Source organism: Psittacula echo, assembly GCF_963264785.1.
Source record: "Psittacula echo genome assembly, chromosome: 4".
NCBI classification, from domain to species: Eukaryota; Metazoa; Chordata; class Aves; order Psittaciformes; family Psittacidae; genus Psittacula; species Psittacula echo.
The window spans coordinates 31261035-31280941 of NC_137738.1; the positions used below are offsets into that span (position 1 = coordinate 31261035).

General features: G+C 42.4%; 1 protein-coding gene across 1 annotated transcript in view; it reads right to left on the reverse strand.

Annotated features, from left to right (window-relative positions):
* The window catches only part of PGBD5 (piggyBac transposable element derived 5), a gene marked incomplete at both ends in the record, with an annotated part of 63248 nt that overhangs the window by 18977 nt on the left and 24364 nt on the right, over window positions 1-19907 (reverse strand). The window contains 2 exons of the mRNA XM_080615821.1: window positions 5413-5547; window positions 14059-14486. Of these exons, the coding sequence (XP_080471947.1) occupies window positions 5413-5547; window positions 14059-14486 (563 nt within the window). The remainder of the gene's footprint in view (window positions 1-5412; window positions 5548-14058; window positions 14487-19907) is intronic.

Below are 19907 nucleotides of genomic sequence, written 5' to 3' on the forward strand. Positions count from 1 at the left end.
CTTCCTCAGCACCTACTGGCACCACCAATGGTGCTCTTACTGAGACCAGATCTTTCCATTTGTTTGAGCCTCTTTTCATTCTCTTCCTACTGAAGGCTACTGTGAAAATAGCATACAAAGGACATGCAGCTTTCCCCATCTGTTCCCAGCTAGCTCTTGGGGTTCCCTACAAAGCTCTTTCTTTGGTCCCCCCTCTCTTCTTCTCCCTCTGCCTCCTATTTTAAAATATTCCAATCTGCACTGACATGCAGATCCAGCTAAAATCTTTGTTCTGAGGACTGGCAAATGTTTGGTTCGTCTGCACATTTTCTTCAAAGATTCTAACCAGATCTTTGGGAGACTGGCAGCAAGATGCTGGTAGCATTGACTATGCAAACCTAGTATGGCTTAAAATAAAGCTCTTCATTTTCTTTCCCATGATATTCCTCTTCCATGTGATTATCATTGAGGGCACTTCAACATCTTACCTGCATGGTGGATCAACAACCAACAACACAGATTTCTCTCTGTAGCTTCTCCAAGGCCAGCCACATCTATGTCAGGCAGCTTCATTATCTGCAATTCCTCAATGATAAAGCATTTCCTATATTTCCAAGAACTGCCTGGCCTGCCTCTGAATTACCGCAATCATCCTTCTTTCCTTTGGCTTGCTTAAACATATCTTGACATTCAGACAGTGGTCCGCCCAGATATCACTTGCCTAACCCTTTGCTTTGACCATGTCAGTCTTTTGCCAGTTCCCTCTTGAAGCATAAAACAGAAGTGGGGCTGAAAAACAGAGACAGGCCTTTGAAGTTTAGCATTACCTACTGAGTTCTTCATATACATTTTCAGTATACTGATTCCTGCCAGCATTTGCCCTGTGAAGTCAGGCATCCAACCACTGATGCCAAACAAGGCCACATTTTCTTCTTTCCATTTTTCCCTTCTCCTGCCTGGTTGGAAATCACCATTAACCTCTGCAAAGCTCTTTCTTTTTGGTCTTCAATACCCTTCTTAGAAAGGATGCAACCCACACAACACAATTGCTAATCCATGCATTGGTGCTGCTGCCTCTTAATGCTGCTTTGCTACGGCAGGGATTGCCTTTTTGTTCTACCCGCAGTACCCAGCACAAAAGGATGGGATCTGTGAGGGGCATTCCTATGGCAAAACTATTAGGTGATGAAGAGAGGAGGCTTTGGTGCTTTTAGCCTCCTTTCCCCAGCAGAATTGCAACAAGTGAGAACAGCTGCAGAAAGGACACAGCTACATAGGTAGTTTTATCATCAGAAACTCCATTGTAAACTCCATAGAAATTAATGGGGCTGGCCCATCACACATCTGCAAAACTACCTTCCCGCTTAATACCAGTGAGCAAGAGGGTAATGACTTTTAATTGAGATCTGAGATTCTCAGATGCTGACAATACAGAACTACATGCGCTAGAAAGGCAGAGCCTGGTGGGAACCAGAGGAAGAAAGGAGATAGGATTTTCCAGCTACCAGTGGCAAAAAAAAGATGATCAGATTTCCTGGGATCCCCTCCCAGCCAAAGCCTGACCTTGAGAACCTACTCAAAGCAGCCAGTACATCTGTGCATTCCAGATGCAACTGTTCCATCAACAGAAATTATCAGGGCACTGTTCAAAGAAGCCCAAGCGCTCAGACTAATCTCTAAACTGAACTTAAACAGGCTGAAACACCAACATTTCTGAGCTGCTTTATTAAACAAAAGCACAGATGGCTAACTCTCCTGCAACTCTGACCTTGAAAACAAAACTAATTCCAGGCTTATTTACCCCTCCCTTTCCCAGTGACTTAATGCACTTATGTGGTGTGTTGTGAAATTATAAATTCTTTGGGGCACTCTCTAAGCTTCCTTTAATTTTGGAATTAAGTTCTTACTCTGTGAAAATCAAGATATGAAGTATTTGAGCTGATTGTACTCTGAAATCAAAAATGAACTATAGCATTCACTATAGAAGCATGATGTTTACATTGTCTGGGGTCATTTTTATTCAACTGAGACCTCTGCCACTGATCTGTGGAGAAACCTCAGACATCTGCCTTCACTGAGTCTGCTGCTTTTCAGGGAGAGCCATTTCTCACCTTCTTATGCAGGAGCCACCCTGATCGAGGTTGCACTCTTTAAATCATTCAGTAATGTGTGAAGATTCAAGCTGCAGAGGCACACAGTTCTTTTCCTTAATCTGTTCTGACTCATCACTTTTTAAGGGTAAGCAGTGGAAAGTGGGAACTCAAATTCAGTCCCAGCACAAGGATCTAAAGGACCTCATAAATCTGATCAACACATTTCAAAGGGTTATTAGTGAAAATGAAATGTATTATTGCAAGAACTTTCTTCCAGTGAATGCTCTGCAAGTGCAGAACCCATATAGTTGGGGGCAGGGACTGGGTGTGGGAAAGGAAGAATGTCCAGAATAGCCTCAGAGAACAAATTTCATCCCAAGGAACAGAAAAGGATACACACATCCATAAAGTTATCTCGTCTCCACCTCATCATCACAGTTTTATAAGTGAATAATTAGGTTGATGACATAATTCTATTACTGACTATCACAATGATTAGTATGGCCAGACTGCCCCTTTTCCAGTGCTCTCTACCATCCACTTACTGCCTTCCACTTTGTTGATTGATGGCTTTTTGGATCAAGGACTGTCTTTAGGGTTATGTTTGTGCCATGAGCCTGTGGTTCAGGATGAAGCCCTATGGGAATAGCTCATCCTGCCTGACTCCCCGCGGGGTTCAGCACATAGCACCAGCTTCCTGTGCTTCCTTCTCTTCCTTCTCCTTCTGCAAAATGACCAGAAAACCTTGTGCAAAAAGAGTTATGCAAGGACTAGGCATCAGTAGTAGTAAGTTACCCATGACCATGTTCATTCCTTATGAGCCACACAAGAATAGGAAAGAGAGCATAATGTGTCCTTACCAGGACAAAATAACTAGTCCTGATCAGATAGTTGAGAACTCTCAGCAGAGTATTAATGAGCCCTATTGCTATATCTAAAATGAAAAAGTCCTACCAATCATATTTATTAATACATCTTGCAAGTGTTCCAGACTTTTTGAGAGAAATAAAAACTGACACAAATAGAGTTTTGATTTAAATAGGATGACTTAGCAAATACTCTAAGAAAGAAACACTTCTAAGCTACTGTGATAATTTAAACTATAATCAAGATACTAAAATATGGCTTGAAAAGAATCTTAGTGGTAACATACATGTAGGGAAATATATTGGAAGGAAATGAGGGAAGCAAAGAGAAGATGGAGCAGAGAGGAACATCTGTGGTTCTGCAATCTGAACTTCTTAAGCTCTCTTCTACAGCAGCAGGTGCTGCCACTTGATGTCCAGCATCAAGGATGGGTGAAACTGAATTAGCCTGATTTACGACATGCTTATAGTCCTATTTTATCTAGAATAAAATGATCTTGATGTCACCATGTGGAAACAATGAGGGAGGGAATTTATCCAGACAGTACTACAGAATTTCTACATATTTCCAAGTGGGTGCTGTAAATTTTTTTCTGACAGCAGACAGGTGATAGACCAGTCAGTCCTTAACTATTAGGCAACAAGTCTTTCCTTCATGATGGCAGTTTCACAAGAGATGGAGAAGGTGTGCATGTGAAAGGAGAAAACACTGGATTTTCTTCTTCGTTAGATCAATTCTCTCCATATGTTAAACACAGGGAAAAGAAATAACCTCTGTTTTAATACAGTAAATAAACCAACCAACAAATAAGTGCTTTGGATTCTGCAAGATCCTTCGTAAATGTGATGCATAAATGAATGTGGCATTTTAAGCATACCATAGTCGAAGATCCCCATCCTCCTCAGACTAGTCTTTTTCCATTTTAGCATGAACATTCATGCTCCTGTATATTCTTTTTCACCCTTCCCTAAGGTCCTCCTTATCTAATCATTTTAGCATGATGATGATAATTACAGCCAAGTCATGGAATGAAAATAGAAGGCGGATGGTAAGATGGTCATGGACGTCATCTGGATGCAAGTGAAGCATGAGTATCTAATTCGTTAAGGGAGCAGGAGGATTAGGACAGTGCTGAGCATCTATTCTATTTAATTTGACATTCCAAAAATTTACTCTGTCAATGGACAGGACAGGGGGTGCAATGTAATTATAGCTCAGACTCTCAAAACTCCAGCATGTCTGAAGACTTATTAGTTTGGTGGCAGTTGGCTGGGGGAAGCATAGCAAAAGAGATGAGCAAACTTTGTGCTCGCTACACATATCACGCTTCAGTAATAAGATGCACATGGGACTGGTGGAGCTCACCTTGGAGGTTAAGGACACTGCCTCTGCGTAGCAAATGACTTTCCAAAAGCCTTGAGAGTAGAAACTTCCAAGGATGTTTCACAAGATGAATCTATTTTGTATCGGACACAACAACTGCTTTAAAACTGCGATGGAAGACATATGATCCTAATTTTCTTCTTGGAGTGAATAGCATTGCTAGAAATGCAAACCCCTGTTCCCAGCAAGCTTCTTTTCTCACATAGCCACTCAAACAGTCATAGTGATTCACAGATTGAATTTTACTCTGAACAAGTGTTCAACAGCAGTAAATCCACAGGCCCTGCAGTTTTTACATGCATTCAGCCTGAGCAGGCAATGTGCATGGCCTGCCTGCACCTTCGAACTGCTGCTCTGGAACATGCAGGACACCACGTTTTCACAGAAGCTCTTGGGAAAAAGAAATACAGAAAAATATCTGCACTCTCACCTCCAGGCATCAAAATAAATGGTCAGATTTTTCAAGATCTTTCAAAACACATCAGCAATTGGGAAATCTGAGAATTCGAAAAAGCGTCCCCAGTGCTTTTTAACACTAAACAAACCCTCTAACATGTCTCCCACTCAAGCTCATGTCTCATCTTGAAGCCACATCGGATTTTATTTCTTTGGTAGAGAAGTAGAGTTGTGAAGAGATGTAACAGGAAATCCCACTAATACGATTCTCACAGAAAAAGGGACACCATGATACCACAGTGATTCAAACCATTGGATGCCGCTGGCTATTGCAGACGCAGCCTTAGAGAAGCTGACTCATTAAAATGACAGAAGTCACAGTACCTAGACACTTAAATAAACTTAGGAGGTACAAACAGACAGACCTTTTAACTCTATTTTAATTTAATTAGCTTAGGGCTGGCAGCCAGATGGACAGTATTAGAGACAGGCACCCTCAGTTAAATCATACAGCAGAGCATCAGGAACTTGTCACCATCCGTCACATCCAGTATCTGTGGGAGACAGAGGCCTGCTGCATTCACATTGTAGCCCCCCCAAGGCAAGGAAGAGAACTGGCTGTTTCCTTTGGTCCTGCAATACATTTAAGGGCCTGATGGAACTAAATCAAGATATCTGAAGAGGTAAAACTCACCTGGCAGATGAAACCAGTGGATGAGCATTGCCGAACCCAGAGACTGAATTTCCTCTTTTTCCTCTTGCGCAGCTCCCTCTCTGTGCAAGTGGCAATAAAGACAGGATCTTCATCAATCAGGGGTTCATGTAGTACCTGAAATCGGCAAGAAAGTGGAAGAGAGGGAGGGAGGGAGAAACAGAATGGTGTATGATTGCAGAAAAAATAAAAATGGAGGTTCAAATTCTTCCAAGGAAATACAATCTTAGCATTGTGCTTGTGTGCATCACTTCAGACAAAGGAGTAAACTCACTTTCATTCAGTGCTATACAACAAAATACCATTCAACAAAAAACAAAGCCTGGTCAAGCACAGTCCATCGTGGATGGCTGCTCTACACGTGGTTTGCGAACACTGCAAGGCATGGCGCTCACTTCTCACCAGCAGCTACAGTTTAACATTCCTCCAAAATGTGGCCTCTACCTGTCACTATCAGCTACAGTTCAATATCCCTCCAAAATGAGGCAAGGGATAGGATGGGATGTAGAGATTGTTAGGAGCATCCTTCTCCAAGCTTCAGCATCAGCTTCATTTTGTTTGGCAGAACGTCTTCCACCCAAACACTCCCTATAATACTTTGTAAGGTATGCTCCTTGGTTACAGAAAAGGAAAACACACAGCAAAGAGAGAGAGAAGGAAGAAAAAGGATGTTTTCTGCTGCCACTTAAAGAAGTGTTGAAGAGACAGAAAACATTTTTTCCTGGTGGCAGCAGCTTCAGGAAAGCCTCTCTTGCCTCAGGAGCTGAAAAATTTGACAAAAGGAGGCAGAAAGATAAAGGACCAGAGGCAGGAATAGAAAAAGACAATGCAGGCTGGACCAAGTAATGAAAATCTGTGAAAGTGAAGCAATTTCTGCATTCTCCATCCAGACATTATAAGTGGTTCACTGTTCCTTATAGCTGTTTCGTTACGTTTCTCTCCATTAATTCTGTAGCAAAGTTGTTCAAGTTTTACACTACAGAACACACCTAAAAAAAAAACCCACCACTATTACCTCCTTGCAGCTCTTAGGTAGCTATGTATGACACATACATCCCTGTGAGTTGTTTAGCAAGTCACTTGTAAGTATAAAAATGCTTGGGAACTGTTGAAGGGTCTCAGCTAATGAATGCTGACAGAATTCAGGCACCTACATCTACATCAGAGCAAGCCACTGCAGGCTCCTCTCCTACTAGTCAAGGGGAAAGCAGTGCCAGCAGGCCAGAACTCATACTCTTTTACAGAAATGTAAAGTAGGTCAGAGAGGTCATGATCTAAAGGAGCCCCTTCTGTTCCAGTGACATAACGCCAGAATCTAGACTCAGATACAGGTGTCCAAAATGCAGAGGCTCACACTCTCAGACCAAGCCTTTCCACTCCTGCATGTGTGCTACTTTTGTGCACATCTGCATGCAGCCTGTGGCGGAAAAGAGAACAAAGCTGCATTAAGCCTGGGAGTGATATTTATAGGAGAGATGCGGTGGGTAAGCAGTTAAGCACCAGTGATGAGCAGCTGCTGGCCTCCTGAATACAAGATGTTTGTTGAACATCACTCTGTCAGCCCAAAATAGGCACTCGTGCCCTCCCCACGCAGTAGCGGCTGCATACTTTCATTTATACGCACTCCAGTTCTTAACAACTCATAAAACATTCACAAGACCATCTGAAAGCACTCTTGTGAAATGTTCAAATTATACACCAAAATGCAGATGCTAGCAAGGAGAACTGCACACAAAGCTATTTGTTCTTAAGGCTGCAGCTGCCTTGTTTCCCCACTGGAGCCAAATCCTCTTCTTCTCTCAAGGTCCACACAAAAACACCGCTTTTTTCTGAAGACCACCTGGGATATTTCACACTTTCACCTCAGGGAATTCTGACAGCGTTTTGCAAATATTAAACATGCCCTCATTCACTTTTGCCCTTCAGATTCTTCTGTGCAGAGAGGAGGACCTTGGGATGGGGTTGGACACACCAGTAAGAATTCCTCAGCTTCTGGAAAGGCCCTCCAACTGCCAGATCCCTCTGAGAGATGTGGTTCAACTGTTACAAACTCCCCCGCTGTAGGACAGAAAGCAACAGAAAGAAAAGGCTGTACAAGCATCACTTGAGGACATTTTTTACTCTCTGTCATTAGCTTAGCTCCCTCCTCTGCACCACAGCATCAGCTTTCCCCACAGCAGCTCTACTGCATCCTGCTTACCCTTCACACTCTTTCTGTCTTCTAGGACACAGTAAGGCCTGTCAGCCTTATAAATCTAAGTTAAAATTAATTTAAAATTCCGAAAGCAAATCGGAATTTTGAAAACATCTCCCCATCTTCCTCTTCTCCCTGCACATGCTCAGCCTTGCCTTCCTCAAGAACCCAGAGCTTCCCCACCTTTACACTATCCCAAATGTTCAAGTCATTCCAATTTCTCTGTCAGATGACTAATGCTCCACTGAAGTCCCTACTGAACTGCTGGGAAAAGGGAACAAAAATGGAAACAGAGCAGGGCAAGATTTGCTGTTGCTGCTAAGGGGAAATGCGGACAGGCAGGGAAACTGAAATGAAAACCCTAGAGCTTGCTCTTGTTTTCTCCCGATAGGGTGGAGAGAAGTGTTATCGCCCTCTTCATGTGCAATCACTGCTTCAACAACTGTAAAGGACTTTGCAAGCAAGGTACTGCATGGCTTGTGCCTCCTGCTAGAACAGCTGATCCCCATCTCATTTTCAAAGGGGGCAATTTGTCGCTTCTGGCATCGACATGGTTTTCTTATGACAAGAGTTAGCCTTGTTGCCACTGGCTGTTCCTATTAGCTTGTTCACCTTCCTCTATACTCAGTCTCCTTGCTCTTCCTGTAACCTCAAATCCACCTCTTTGCCAAATCACCATGCAAAGTGTTATTTGCTCCTTCCCCATTCCCCATTCTTGCTGTTGCTGCAATACCTGCTTTTCCAGGAGCGACCTTACTACCCCCATGGCATATTCTCTCCTGCTTCTCATCTTCTTTGATAACAATCTACTTTCATGCTTAATTGACTCCTACACGTATTCCTTGCTGCCTCTTCACCATCTTTGACTCACTTACCAAGCCCTCCCCTCTTATTTTCACTTCCTTTGATGCAAGATATCTTGCAGATTTCTTCATAGAATTATCCCTATTTTCTTCTCTCAGGTCCCCAATTTTGTTCAGATCTAAGCAGCTCCTCATCTAGCTGCTTCACTCCCCCACAGCTATGCCACTAGTATAATGGTTTGAGGTTTCTTCCCCTCTCTTCCTTATAGCCATTCTCATCCCTGCTAGATCTTCTTGCCAAGCTTTCACTGTTTGTTTTCCCCTCAATATTTACATGCATTCTAAATGTTAGAGAGCAAGACTCCAAGATAGGACACCAGCAATTGCTCCATCCTGCAACATCTTTCATTCACTGAACAAAACAGCTAGCCACTGTCAGGAGTGCCTTTCTCCATCTTAGATCATCTCCAAAGCTCTTTCCACTCCACAATTCCACCCATCCTGGTCTCACCACAGCCCAAATAAGCTTGTAGACAAAGCCCAGAGCCAGTAACTCTTTTGCACTTGGACTTCCTGGACTCCATTTACTCAGATAATGAACCAAGATGTGTTTCAATATCTCGTCTTCTCTTAGCTCCATGGCCATCCCCAATACAGGCTGTCTGTTCAGCCTGTCTCCTGGAGAAACTGCTTCAGCTTGCTTTGTCTCTGACTTTTGGTGAGTACCATCCAGTCGCAGAGTCCCCTGGGTATCCGCACTTGGTATGCACAGATTCAACCATTGCTTCTGCAATAGTATCTTGTGCTTCTGCTTTTTGCTCCAATGCTTCTCCTGTCTAAACTGAATTCTCCGCCAGTATCTGACATCTCAACCTGCATATCTAGCTGTCAGTTCTGACTTTATTATGCTGCGCTTGAGAGCATCTTCCTTTCCTTAAGATAACCTCTTAACTCCTTTTTTGGTCACTGCAGACATCCCTCTCCTGCTGCAGATCTCACTGGCCAGTGAATCTGCATGTTAGTCTTTACCTTCAACTCCTTGCAAGGTCTTCTGAGCCAGCCAGTGCCTGCATTTTTTATGCTTTCTGAGTAACAGCTCCAAAATGTTACTCATTTTAGAGTAACAACGCACTCACCCAGTCATGTTTTCATCTAAGCCCAAAGCATTCCTGCAGCAGTTTTCTTTCTGGCCTCAACATAAGGCAACCTTGCTCTACAGATAAAATAGCTGGAAAGCTATTCTCCTTGTCCATCACACTGGCCACACCACTTTTCTTGATTTCTCTGATAGCTCTTCTCAAATATGTCAGACATACTCTTTCTCTTCACTTTCAAAGTCCTGTTTTGCCTATCCACATATCACTGATCCTCTTTCCCATAATTCAAAAGTTAACTCTCAACTCTGATGGAGCCATGATTTCATGCTCCTCTGCTCATTTGTTCAGTCTTTAATCGACTCCCTTTAAAGAAAAAACAAAAAACATCCCAGTTTTTACAGCACTCCATTACCATTAGGCAATTTAAAAATAGCCATAAAGGTTCATCATTTTCTGCTGTCAAACTCTCCCTAAAAACTGGCTTCACCAGAGGATCAACTGGCCAAGAGCTGTGGGACATCAGCAATTTACCTGGCTATACAATATTCGTATTGCTCTTCTGCTGGCTCCATGTCTTTTACTTGGCTGATATCCTCTGAGTACTTACGTATTTGCATTACGCTCACAGAAGCACTAAGATGGAACAGTCGTGGTTTGGCCCAACACCCTTACTCACAAAGAATCATTTTGAAAACAAGAAAACTGAGATATAGACTTGAACCAGGTCTTCTAATTCAGAAATGCCCAATACCAAACCACATTTAATCATGAGGACACAAAAGAGCTATGACTTGATCAGCCTGGTTCTGCACCTCTGCGTTTTCAGAGAAGCTGTTGCCTAATGATGTGAGTTGATTTGGAAGAATTATGATGAAACTGCTGAGCTATACTCTGATACCACTGACAGTAAATCACAAATCAGCCCCCTATTAAGTGGCCGAACTTTAGCATCATGCGCTTGGATCAAGAGTTTGGAGTTACGTCTCTCTTTTTGCCAGGGAGTTCACTCCTGCCTGAGATAAGGACTTAAGCCAACTGTTCCCAGCTGATGTTTCACTGGGCAAATGCAGAACTGTTTGGTTCTAAGATGCCAAAGAGAAGGTACTTTGGAAGCAGAATGAAGAGGAAAGTTCCTGGAGTTGTGCTCCTGACCTCTCCCACACGAGTCAGGGAGAGGCAGAGACAGCAATCCTGTCTAGTCGCATCCTGCTGACAAGCATATAACTACTCAGCAGGCACAGAAGGATATTTGAGCAGTGATGTTATTTTCCTGAGCTCCTCTGGTTTCTGGAATTGAGTGTATACCCTTGGCAGGTGAGTACCCTTGAATCTGTTGCAGTATAACTCCTGAGCTCAGGCAGGGCCTCCTCCCTGTCTCCAGGCTTCCACTTGTAAGACAACAGCACATCTACAAACCTAAGCAGCAAAGAGACAACACCAATTCGAGGTACAGACCCAAAACCCCACATCTTGTTGCTCAGGCAGAGACAGCAGTAATTTAAACAGAAGATGTCAGGGAGGGATAGGATGCAGAGAATATTCCTGTCATTCCTACCCAATCTAGGTCAGGACATTTTTTTACTTTGCAAATTGAAGTGAGTGCTCTGATATACAATTATAATGTTCTGGGCTTTCAATACCTTCACAAGCTGGACAGTAATTATTTCCTTTTGTTTGCTCAGTACATTTAGCAAAATAATTACAATTCACTACATTGTTTTCTCTGGTTTTGTATATTGGCATAGTTCTCTCCCTCCCTTTGTTTCCTTTCATAGAAGCTATGGTGTCATTTTTGCATGTAATTTTTTTTCTGAGGGGAAGGGTTACACATAAGAAAAGAACCCTAAAAACTTTCTGACAGAAATTCCACTTGAATCTTTTATAGTTCTCCAGAAAGAAAAGATCCACTCTGCAGAAGAAATAAATGTGAAGGCAGATGTTGCATTATCTGCTGGATGCAGACTGTCTGCTCTGTCCATAAGTGCCAGTTAAACATGGCATCTTCCTAACCCATGCTTTGTGAATCCACACTGCCAGAGGAGGAAAGTCAGTAACAAGTCTACCTACCAGCCCTAGCCGCCTTGTTGCATTCAACAGCAAAGAGCCCAAATTATTCCTCTGCTTGATGCCACTTACAAGATGTTAACCTAAAGCTTAAGCATGGATTGTGGCTCAGGCACAAGCCACCCAGATACCACAAGTCTCATGTTTCAGATACAGGCGTCCCTTAAGGAACAAATCCATTTTGAACTTGGGATTCTAGGCATCACTGATTACAGAAACCTGGGCCCCTGTTCCCAAAATGCTTTCAGAGGCTGCACAATCAAAGGCTTCTCTGAATGGGTCTTTCCCTTGTCTTTTCCCCTTGTTTCTGTGCAACTGGGTTATTATTTTTTAACTATTTCTCACTGGGCCTGACATTCCAGGTTTGATGTTTACTGCAGTTCACTAATCTGTACTCAAGACAATTTCCAGGGAGAGGTCTTTCCTGCTGTTTTGAGCAGATGGGGTCCATGCCTCTTGAGACAGCAAGTATGCAGCCATGCCCGATGGCACCCAGGAGGATATTAGGCCTGGAACATCCCCCAGTAGTGCTGGGGATGATGCTACGCTGAAGTATTTTTAACAACAGGTTCAAAACCTCTTTCTTTCTCACAGTTATTTTTGAAGCTGCATTTTAGTGCCTTTTGCTCCTCTCAGTATCACTGAAATGTGCTGTATAGGAATCACTGATGTAAACACTGACAAGGGAGCAGAGAAGTAGAGGGGGAAGACAATTGGGCTGTCACTACCTCTTTCCCCTCCTTTTATTTTTTTTAATTTAAAGTAGCATCAGCTTACCAAGCTCAGCACAAGCATACATTTTGCTTGTGGAGATTTAGATGTTTGGCCATTGCAAAAGGATTCTACGATTTTGTCAATTCAGTTCTCAGACCTTGCTTGAGAGGGAGGAAGGGAGAAAGGATATACATGCAAATCAAATTTTATCCTTTAATGGATTTGCACTCACAGCATGTCCCACAGCACACCATTATAAGCATTTACATTAGACACAATGATCACATTTCTGAAGCCTTTATCTTCTGCCCATTGAAGACAGTGGCCATAAGGATTAGATTTCATATCTTAATGAGAGCTCAGTCCTAACAATATTGTGTCTTTCACTGCCTGTTTTGTCTTGATGGAAATGCACCTTGCTGGCATGGCTTAGTGAGAACATTCCTCCCTCCCTCCTTCTCTACCGTAACAGCTTTTTAGACAACTGTGTTGTCCTCAATTACACAGATATGATTGCTATTGTCTATGAAATAGAAAAAACTGTAATCACTCCCAATTTATTTTAGGCACACTTCAATGGATCTTCATTATTTTTGTGCAGTGGGCAAAAATATGACGCCTCAGAGAGGAAGCAGAAATAAAGAGGATGATGGACACAACACCCTTTCCAAATGTCTAAGTGAAATCTTTATATTCTGGTAATGGAGTTGATGGAGAAATTATTTCAAGCAGTAATGTATTTCATGCTTATTCCTTCTTTCACTCCAGACTTCTCAATGTGACCAGCAGCAGCCGCTCCAAAAGGAGATCATTTATACTGGAACAAAGTTTAAATTGCATCTGAGAATATTAAGAAAAGATTTCTTTGCACTTTAAAAATAAAAAATTGATCAACCGTACACCTGTAGTCAGACAATCACCAGCCACATAAGTTTCTATATTTGGTTCCTTACATTATCTGCCCAGTCTAAGGAACAGTCTCCCTACAGAATGGCATTCTTCTGTACCCCTAATTGTATTTGGAAATGAAAATTCCCTGGAATAATGTTTCCTTTTATTCTTCATAGTCTAGAAGTATTTCCAGTTCCCTGGCACTTTGGTTGCAAGCCCACACATCAGTAAGTTTTTCCATAGGAGCATCACGTATCATGAAAAACCAGGACTGACACAAGGCACAGGCAGTGCTGCTGAGGGCATCTGCCAACTGCAGCAAGCAAAGGCACCTGCCCTCCTGCTTATTTTCCCTTTTCCCTGTCGTGAGGGGAAGGCTATGCTGCTGGACCATACCACAGACACTAACTGCTAAGGTCAGGGATGCTCACTTCTAGCAAACTCAGCTCCTGTATCCAACCTTCAGCCTGTATCAGGAGCAGCAACAGGCTTTTCCCTCCAGCCCGGCTGTACCAGCTCTGCCCTTTCTTCTCTCCCTCAGAGGAGCAGCCTACAACTTCCCATCCTCAGGATAGCAAAACCTAGTGGTGCCAACCTCACCAAGAAGTGCCCAGGCTTGTTGAGACCACCAAAGCAAACAGCCCCAGCCCATAGTGTATCATTCTTACCGAAACATGCCAGGTACCTGAGTACTCGCATAGGACAGTGCTGCTTTTTCCCATTTTCACGGAGGCACTACAGCATGGCTTCACACTGTTGAAGCCCCACCTCCTTCTTCAGGTAGGCGATCTCTGAACTTCCAGTCTTAGCAAGATAACCTAAAGCACGTAGGTTAGATATTCCTTGCCAAGGGGTTAACTCTCACCTGGGCTTGCGAAGGTCTAAAAGCGGAGTCAAAGCCACCCTGCAGAGAGTCCAGAAAAGGCTGGATTTTGTAGAGGCCATGCGTTGTCTGGCTCGAACGGAAGGCCACAATGTGGAAGTACTTCAGGATCTTCTCAAACCGTGTTTGTGTCATGATAAGTGCAATGCTCTTGTTGCTGTAGAAACCGCTGCTCCATATGCTGAGAACAGACTCACAGTGGTGGATGCTGGTTGATATCATGTAGCCTAAGAAGGCTTTCATTTCCGTCAAGGTAACATCAATCCAGGCATCGTCACTACCGAACCTCTCCTGGTACTTCTTGGCATACATGTTGGTTTGGACCACCATATTCTTTAGTACATTGTCAGGGACAAAGAGTTGAAAAAAGTCCATGGCACTGGCTGTTAGGGGCATTTTTCGGGTTGGACCTAGGACAAAAGCAAGAAGGGAAGGTAAGCTCACTCCTGATCATCACCAGCATCATGTCTAACATCAGCAATTTAAAGCAGGATTAACTTTCCTAAAGCAGAAAAACAAGGCCAAAGTGATGGCATGTCAGCTAATTCCTTTGAAAGTGTACCCACCGGCTGACAGATCTCATCAGGAAATTCAGCCCCCCCCCCCCCCTTATTCTCTGTCTTCCTCCTAAATGATAGAAATACAACACACTGAACAGTTTGTTCCTCTGCTCTGCTCACTCAGTTTGTAGCATGCAGGTTTGTGAGGTAGCATGCATTTAATTTTCCCACTTACACACCATCTGTACATCCCTTACCCTCAGCAGCTGTTCTGGCCTTTTTTGGGATAGGTTTTTATTTGTACATATGCATGTCAGAACAGCGCCTTCCTCAAAACCATCCGGAAGAAAGGTGTCCGAGCCCTCCAGAGAGAGATTGCTGCCCCCATCCCAGCTGACATGATTCCTGGGCACTAGAACCTGATCCCACATTTTCTTTTGCACCTCTAATTCCTGACCAGTTCATTGTCATTAATCCTGTGACTTTCAAATCTGCTTCTCTTCACTCACAGAACCCTGCAGATCATGCCTACGTGCTTTTGAGCTCTTTGTGTCTGACACCACATTGGAGGCTTATCTTGCACTCTGACATCCCCAAGAGAGCACAGTCCCAGAGCAAGTCAAAGACACCATGTGGCTCGTGTCACTGTCCCACATCACAGGGAATAATTTTAGCATTACAATGCATACACTGGTCCTCTTCCTCCCATAACATAACAAACCTTACAGTCCCGTGCTGTTATTACTCCAGCTTTTCACTGATCTTGCACTTTCTCTGCCAGTTTCAACTACTCCATAGGAAGGGGGTGGGAGACATATCCTCTGTTCTCCCACAGAAGCAGTGAAAATCAATATACCTGAGAAGGGCAGCATGGACAAACACCATGAACAGGGCAGTGCTAAACAGCAATTCTATATCCATGTGCAAAGGATAGTGTCATGATTATAACCCCAAACGAAAAGTTGGATCCAAAATCACTGTGCCTTCAGCCTTGGGACTGTTTGAGAAACACTCTTCCTGATCAAAAGCAGGCAGCACACAGCTTCTCATTTGAAGTTCTGCCTAAGAAGAGTGAGTCTTCCTTGCACTACGTGGCTGCCCGGATCTCAGTGTCAGCTCTCCCAGCTGAATCAGAACATGAGATTTGCCATTCTACAACCTGGCTCTGCAAAGATCCACTACCGTGTTGGTCGGGTCACATTCCCCAGGACCCCTGTAGCTCAGTTCACATCCTTACTTGCAGCAGCAACTATAGCATACAGAAATTTTGAATGAAACTACACTAATACTGTGGTTGGACTTGCTTTTAAACCTTAATGTTTGGGTGAGCTCTGGTGGACTCAACTATTAGAAGGAAAGCAAAAATAGCACCAAGATATTGAAACAGTGAACCTTCAGGCTGCAAAGAATACCAAAAAAGCAAACAGTGCAGTGGGGAAAGAAACATATATTTAAAGGTTACTTCCTAATTTTAACTTGAGAGATAAAGAAACTGGGAGTGAAACAGTTCAGTTGAAAGCACACTGCTCTATACAGCAGGACCAGAGTAGAGATCCCTACAAAAACCATTTTCCGGTAAGGACAGAGCAGAAAATGCCATCTTAAATGATAAAACAATTCCATTATTGAGTGAAAACTCTGGGGCTAGAATACATATCTTTACTTAAACTTAACTGCCATTGCAATAATAAAGCATCTTAACAAAGAGTTCTCTTCTTTTGATCAGGAGATTTATATTCTGCTAGCACCCACCAGATTGTTAAATGCTCTATGAATGATACTGTATGAATAACTTACAGTACATCATTTCCTTCTTTCCTATAACGTAAGTTTTGACATTCTACAGTAGAGACAGCTTTCTCATAACACAGCACAGACTGTATTCCTAGTTATACATGAAGTCTTGAGTAGATGTTTAATTCAACTCCAGTGCCCAGGCAACCTTCCAGGTAGAGCGTAGAGATAGTTTTCAAATTCTTGCCTTTAGAAGCAGAAGCTGGGAGTAGGATAAGATTTTAAATCTTGCCTACAGCAAACAAGATGCATTCATAAAGCATTAAGACTTACAAAATGAATTATGTTGGTTTTGAGACAGGCAGATATAGACAATAGGTATGTGCTGGACTCCACCTTTAGGAAGTCAAGAGCAGTCAGAGGCACAAAAAGGAACCTTTGATGTAATTCAATTTTCAGCAGCTGCACAAGTTTACCTTGAAAAGCGATTATGGAAAACTGTCAGGTATACTGGCTAGGACAATCCTTACTTGCCCAGCAGTCCTGCTCCAGCCACACAGAATCCCCTTATCTGCTCTCCTTCCTGAAATAAATGTAAGATTTGTATCCCATCGGCCATACAGAACCCACACAGCTCTAAAAAAGTGAGCTGAATCACTTTCTGACTCAAACGTCAACTTAATTGTTGACTAAATATAATTCTGAAAGCCCCTGTATAATCTCAATGTCTTAAAAACCAGCCTCAATTGGCAAAGTGAGCACAACTGATTCATAATTTACTGATGCACAATAAAACAAGAGTGACACTGAATTTCCGTAGGAAGAGAACTAATTTTTGCATGAATTGGGTTTTGCATAATGACTGGCCTAAAATAAATTATTTAAATATAACTAAGTATAGAGATATATCCCATATACAGAGACAATTGCATAAGAAACTTAAATAGTGAATTTGTACTTTTTAAGGACTTAAACAGTACTTACTCAGAAAATACTGATATGCAAAGCGTTCATTGTTCCATACATGTGCTGCTTACCTGTCAAAGCTTTACTCAGTCAAACAAAATAGTGGCTTTGCCTAGTCTTCTGCTGAATACAACTATGAGTGCACGTAACATTCAGATGTTTCTCTCTCCTCTGCTCTAAAGTGTGTGCATGGAGAATATATTTATTTATATAGGGAGTTTTCTTTTTTTACTTTAAAAATCAATTAGCCTCCCAATATAAGTTATACAGTCAGAGCACAAAAGCACTCTTGGAGTTTCCAAACATGCAGCTAGAGCCAGGGTTCTGTGCATACCTAGGCAAAGACAGAGCTCTGCTGAATGCCTGGGCAGCACACACACCAGCACTAGCACTTTGAACTTGTTTTAAGTGACCTTGCAGAACATGGAAAATACATAAACTTCCTCGATCATGATAAAACAGGCACACACAAATGCTCCTTACTTCTCACCAGCAAAAAACTTACACAGGCACTCAGCAGCAATCATCTTGTAAGTCGCTACCCCTACTAGATCCTGTTTTGACCAGGTTGGTTTCATTTTCTGGGTTGCACTCAGAAGGAACATCTCCCCAAGCGCCACAGCTATTTAAACTGTAATAATAGACTCAAAATAAATGAAGAAGCTAAGCAGGGAAAGCCATTTGTGTTTCCATACTGGAGACAGGATTGTGGAACGGAGGCTGGCACCTCGCCCTCAGACTGAGCGCATTGCAGAGCTCATTTTGGCTCAACTCAGCTCAGCAAACTGCAGCAGCCTTGCTGGGTCCAATGCTTAGTGAGAGAGCAGGCTGCACATTCAACGTCTCAGCAAACATCCACATTGCAGAAAAAACAGAAAGATTAAGAAAAAATTCACATGAAACTTCCCTGTGACCATCCTTCAACCAGCCCTTGCATATCCTCCTAAAATCTCTGGTCTTCTTTCTTGGATGTGTTCCCACCAGCCACATTCTTCCCGCTGCTCCAATCCCACCACTGTTTCTAGCCTTCCTTACTGAATAGCACATTAGGAAAAAAAAATAAGAACTCCAAGTGAATTAACTGCTTTTTCCTTAGTTAACTTGCAGGACCAAGTAATCTGAGCACATTTTCAGTAAGTTAATTTATCCTTCTCCATTTCTCCTGTTCTGATTACCAAGCTGTTTCTTAGTAGCCCTGAGTTTACAGACTCAGAATAAAGATGGAAGTTTCAAAACCTACTGTAATCTTGGTGTTTCCAACATAACATACAAATCTTAAGGAGGTCAGAAGCATTGTCATTTGGGCAGGATAAATCAGATGTGTAAGAACAAAATGCAGCGAAAGAAATTTCTCCTTTCGCTCTGCCATGCAAAAGACTTAGTGCTCTTATTCAAAGTGTAACCAAGGTTCTTGATATAAAATATCCTGTTATGTTGGTAGGCCCAGTTTTTACCATATGTATGCCAATCCAAATTGCATGGTTTGGAAGCAAACCTTTTACAAAGCCAAGCAATGGTTGATTTTGAAATTAATTTAACTTCATCAGCAACTGGGCACAACCCAGTATTCCTGAATCAGGCACAGGAATGGTAGAAGCATCAGTTTAAGGATTCAGAAGTCATTTTACTGTCCTCTTCGCACAATTTGTAGTCATGCACGAGGATAGCACATTTATGTGTGTTATATACTGATACCCAAGAAAAATCTATCCAGAACATGTTGGGGTTTTGGCAATTGGGAAGTATTTTCTACTTTGACATATGATACAGCTGTCAAAGACCAGGGTCTAAAAAACCAATTAATTCCTTCTTCCAAAATCCAAGCAATTGGAGACTGGTTTATATTCCTGAGAAGTTACCTTTCTGACAGGTGTGAGGTTGGGGTCTTATTTAGAGAACATAAAAAAATGCTAATGGAAGATTTTTGTCAGAAAATACACATTCATCAAAAAAATAATGATGGAAAGTGTCAACTGATGAAAAATGACAGAAAGTTTAAATCATTTTTCATCTTACTCAATGAATAGAGACCAATACAAACAGCTCAAAAAATAGCAACAAAATCAAAACCCAACGTTTTAATATTTCCCAAGTGAGATTTTTCAGCATTCTGTTTCACACCAAGTTCTCTCACATAAGCTTTAGAAGCACTGGAGCTTATCTGGCTTCCCAGAAAATAAGCTCCGTTTCTAATGACCTGGAAGAAACGTACATCAGACCATTCTCAAACCATAGCTATTTTGACGGCCTTATGACAAGCCTTGACAGCTTGAATCAAGTGCACATAATAGTTCTCTTCTGTGTTTTATTCCGGTTTGTTACAGATACTACTCTTCTGTAGGCACTGGCAAGCAAATACCCAAGTCTTTAACGTAGGACATTATAGAATCATAGAATAGTTAAGGATGGAAAGGACCTTAAGATCATCTAGTTCCAACCCCCCTGCCATGGGCAGGGACAACTCACACTAAACCATGCCACTCAAGGCTCTGTCCAACCTGGCCTTGAACACCGTCAGGGATGGAGCATTCACAACCTCCCTGGGCAACCCATTCCAGTGCCTCAACACCCACACAGTAAAGAACTTCTTCCTTATATCCAATCCGAGCTTCCCCTGTTTAAGTTGGAACC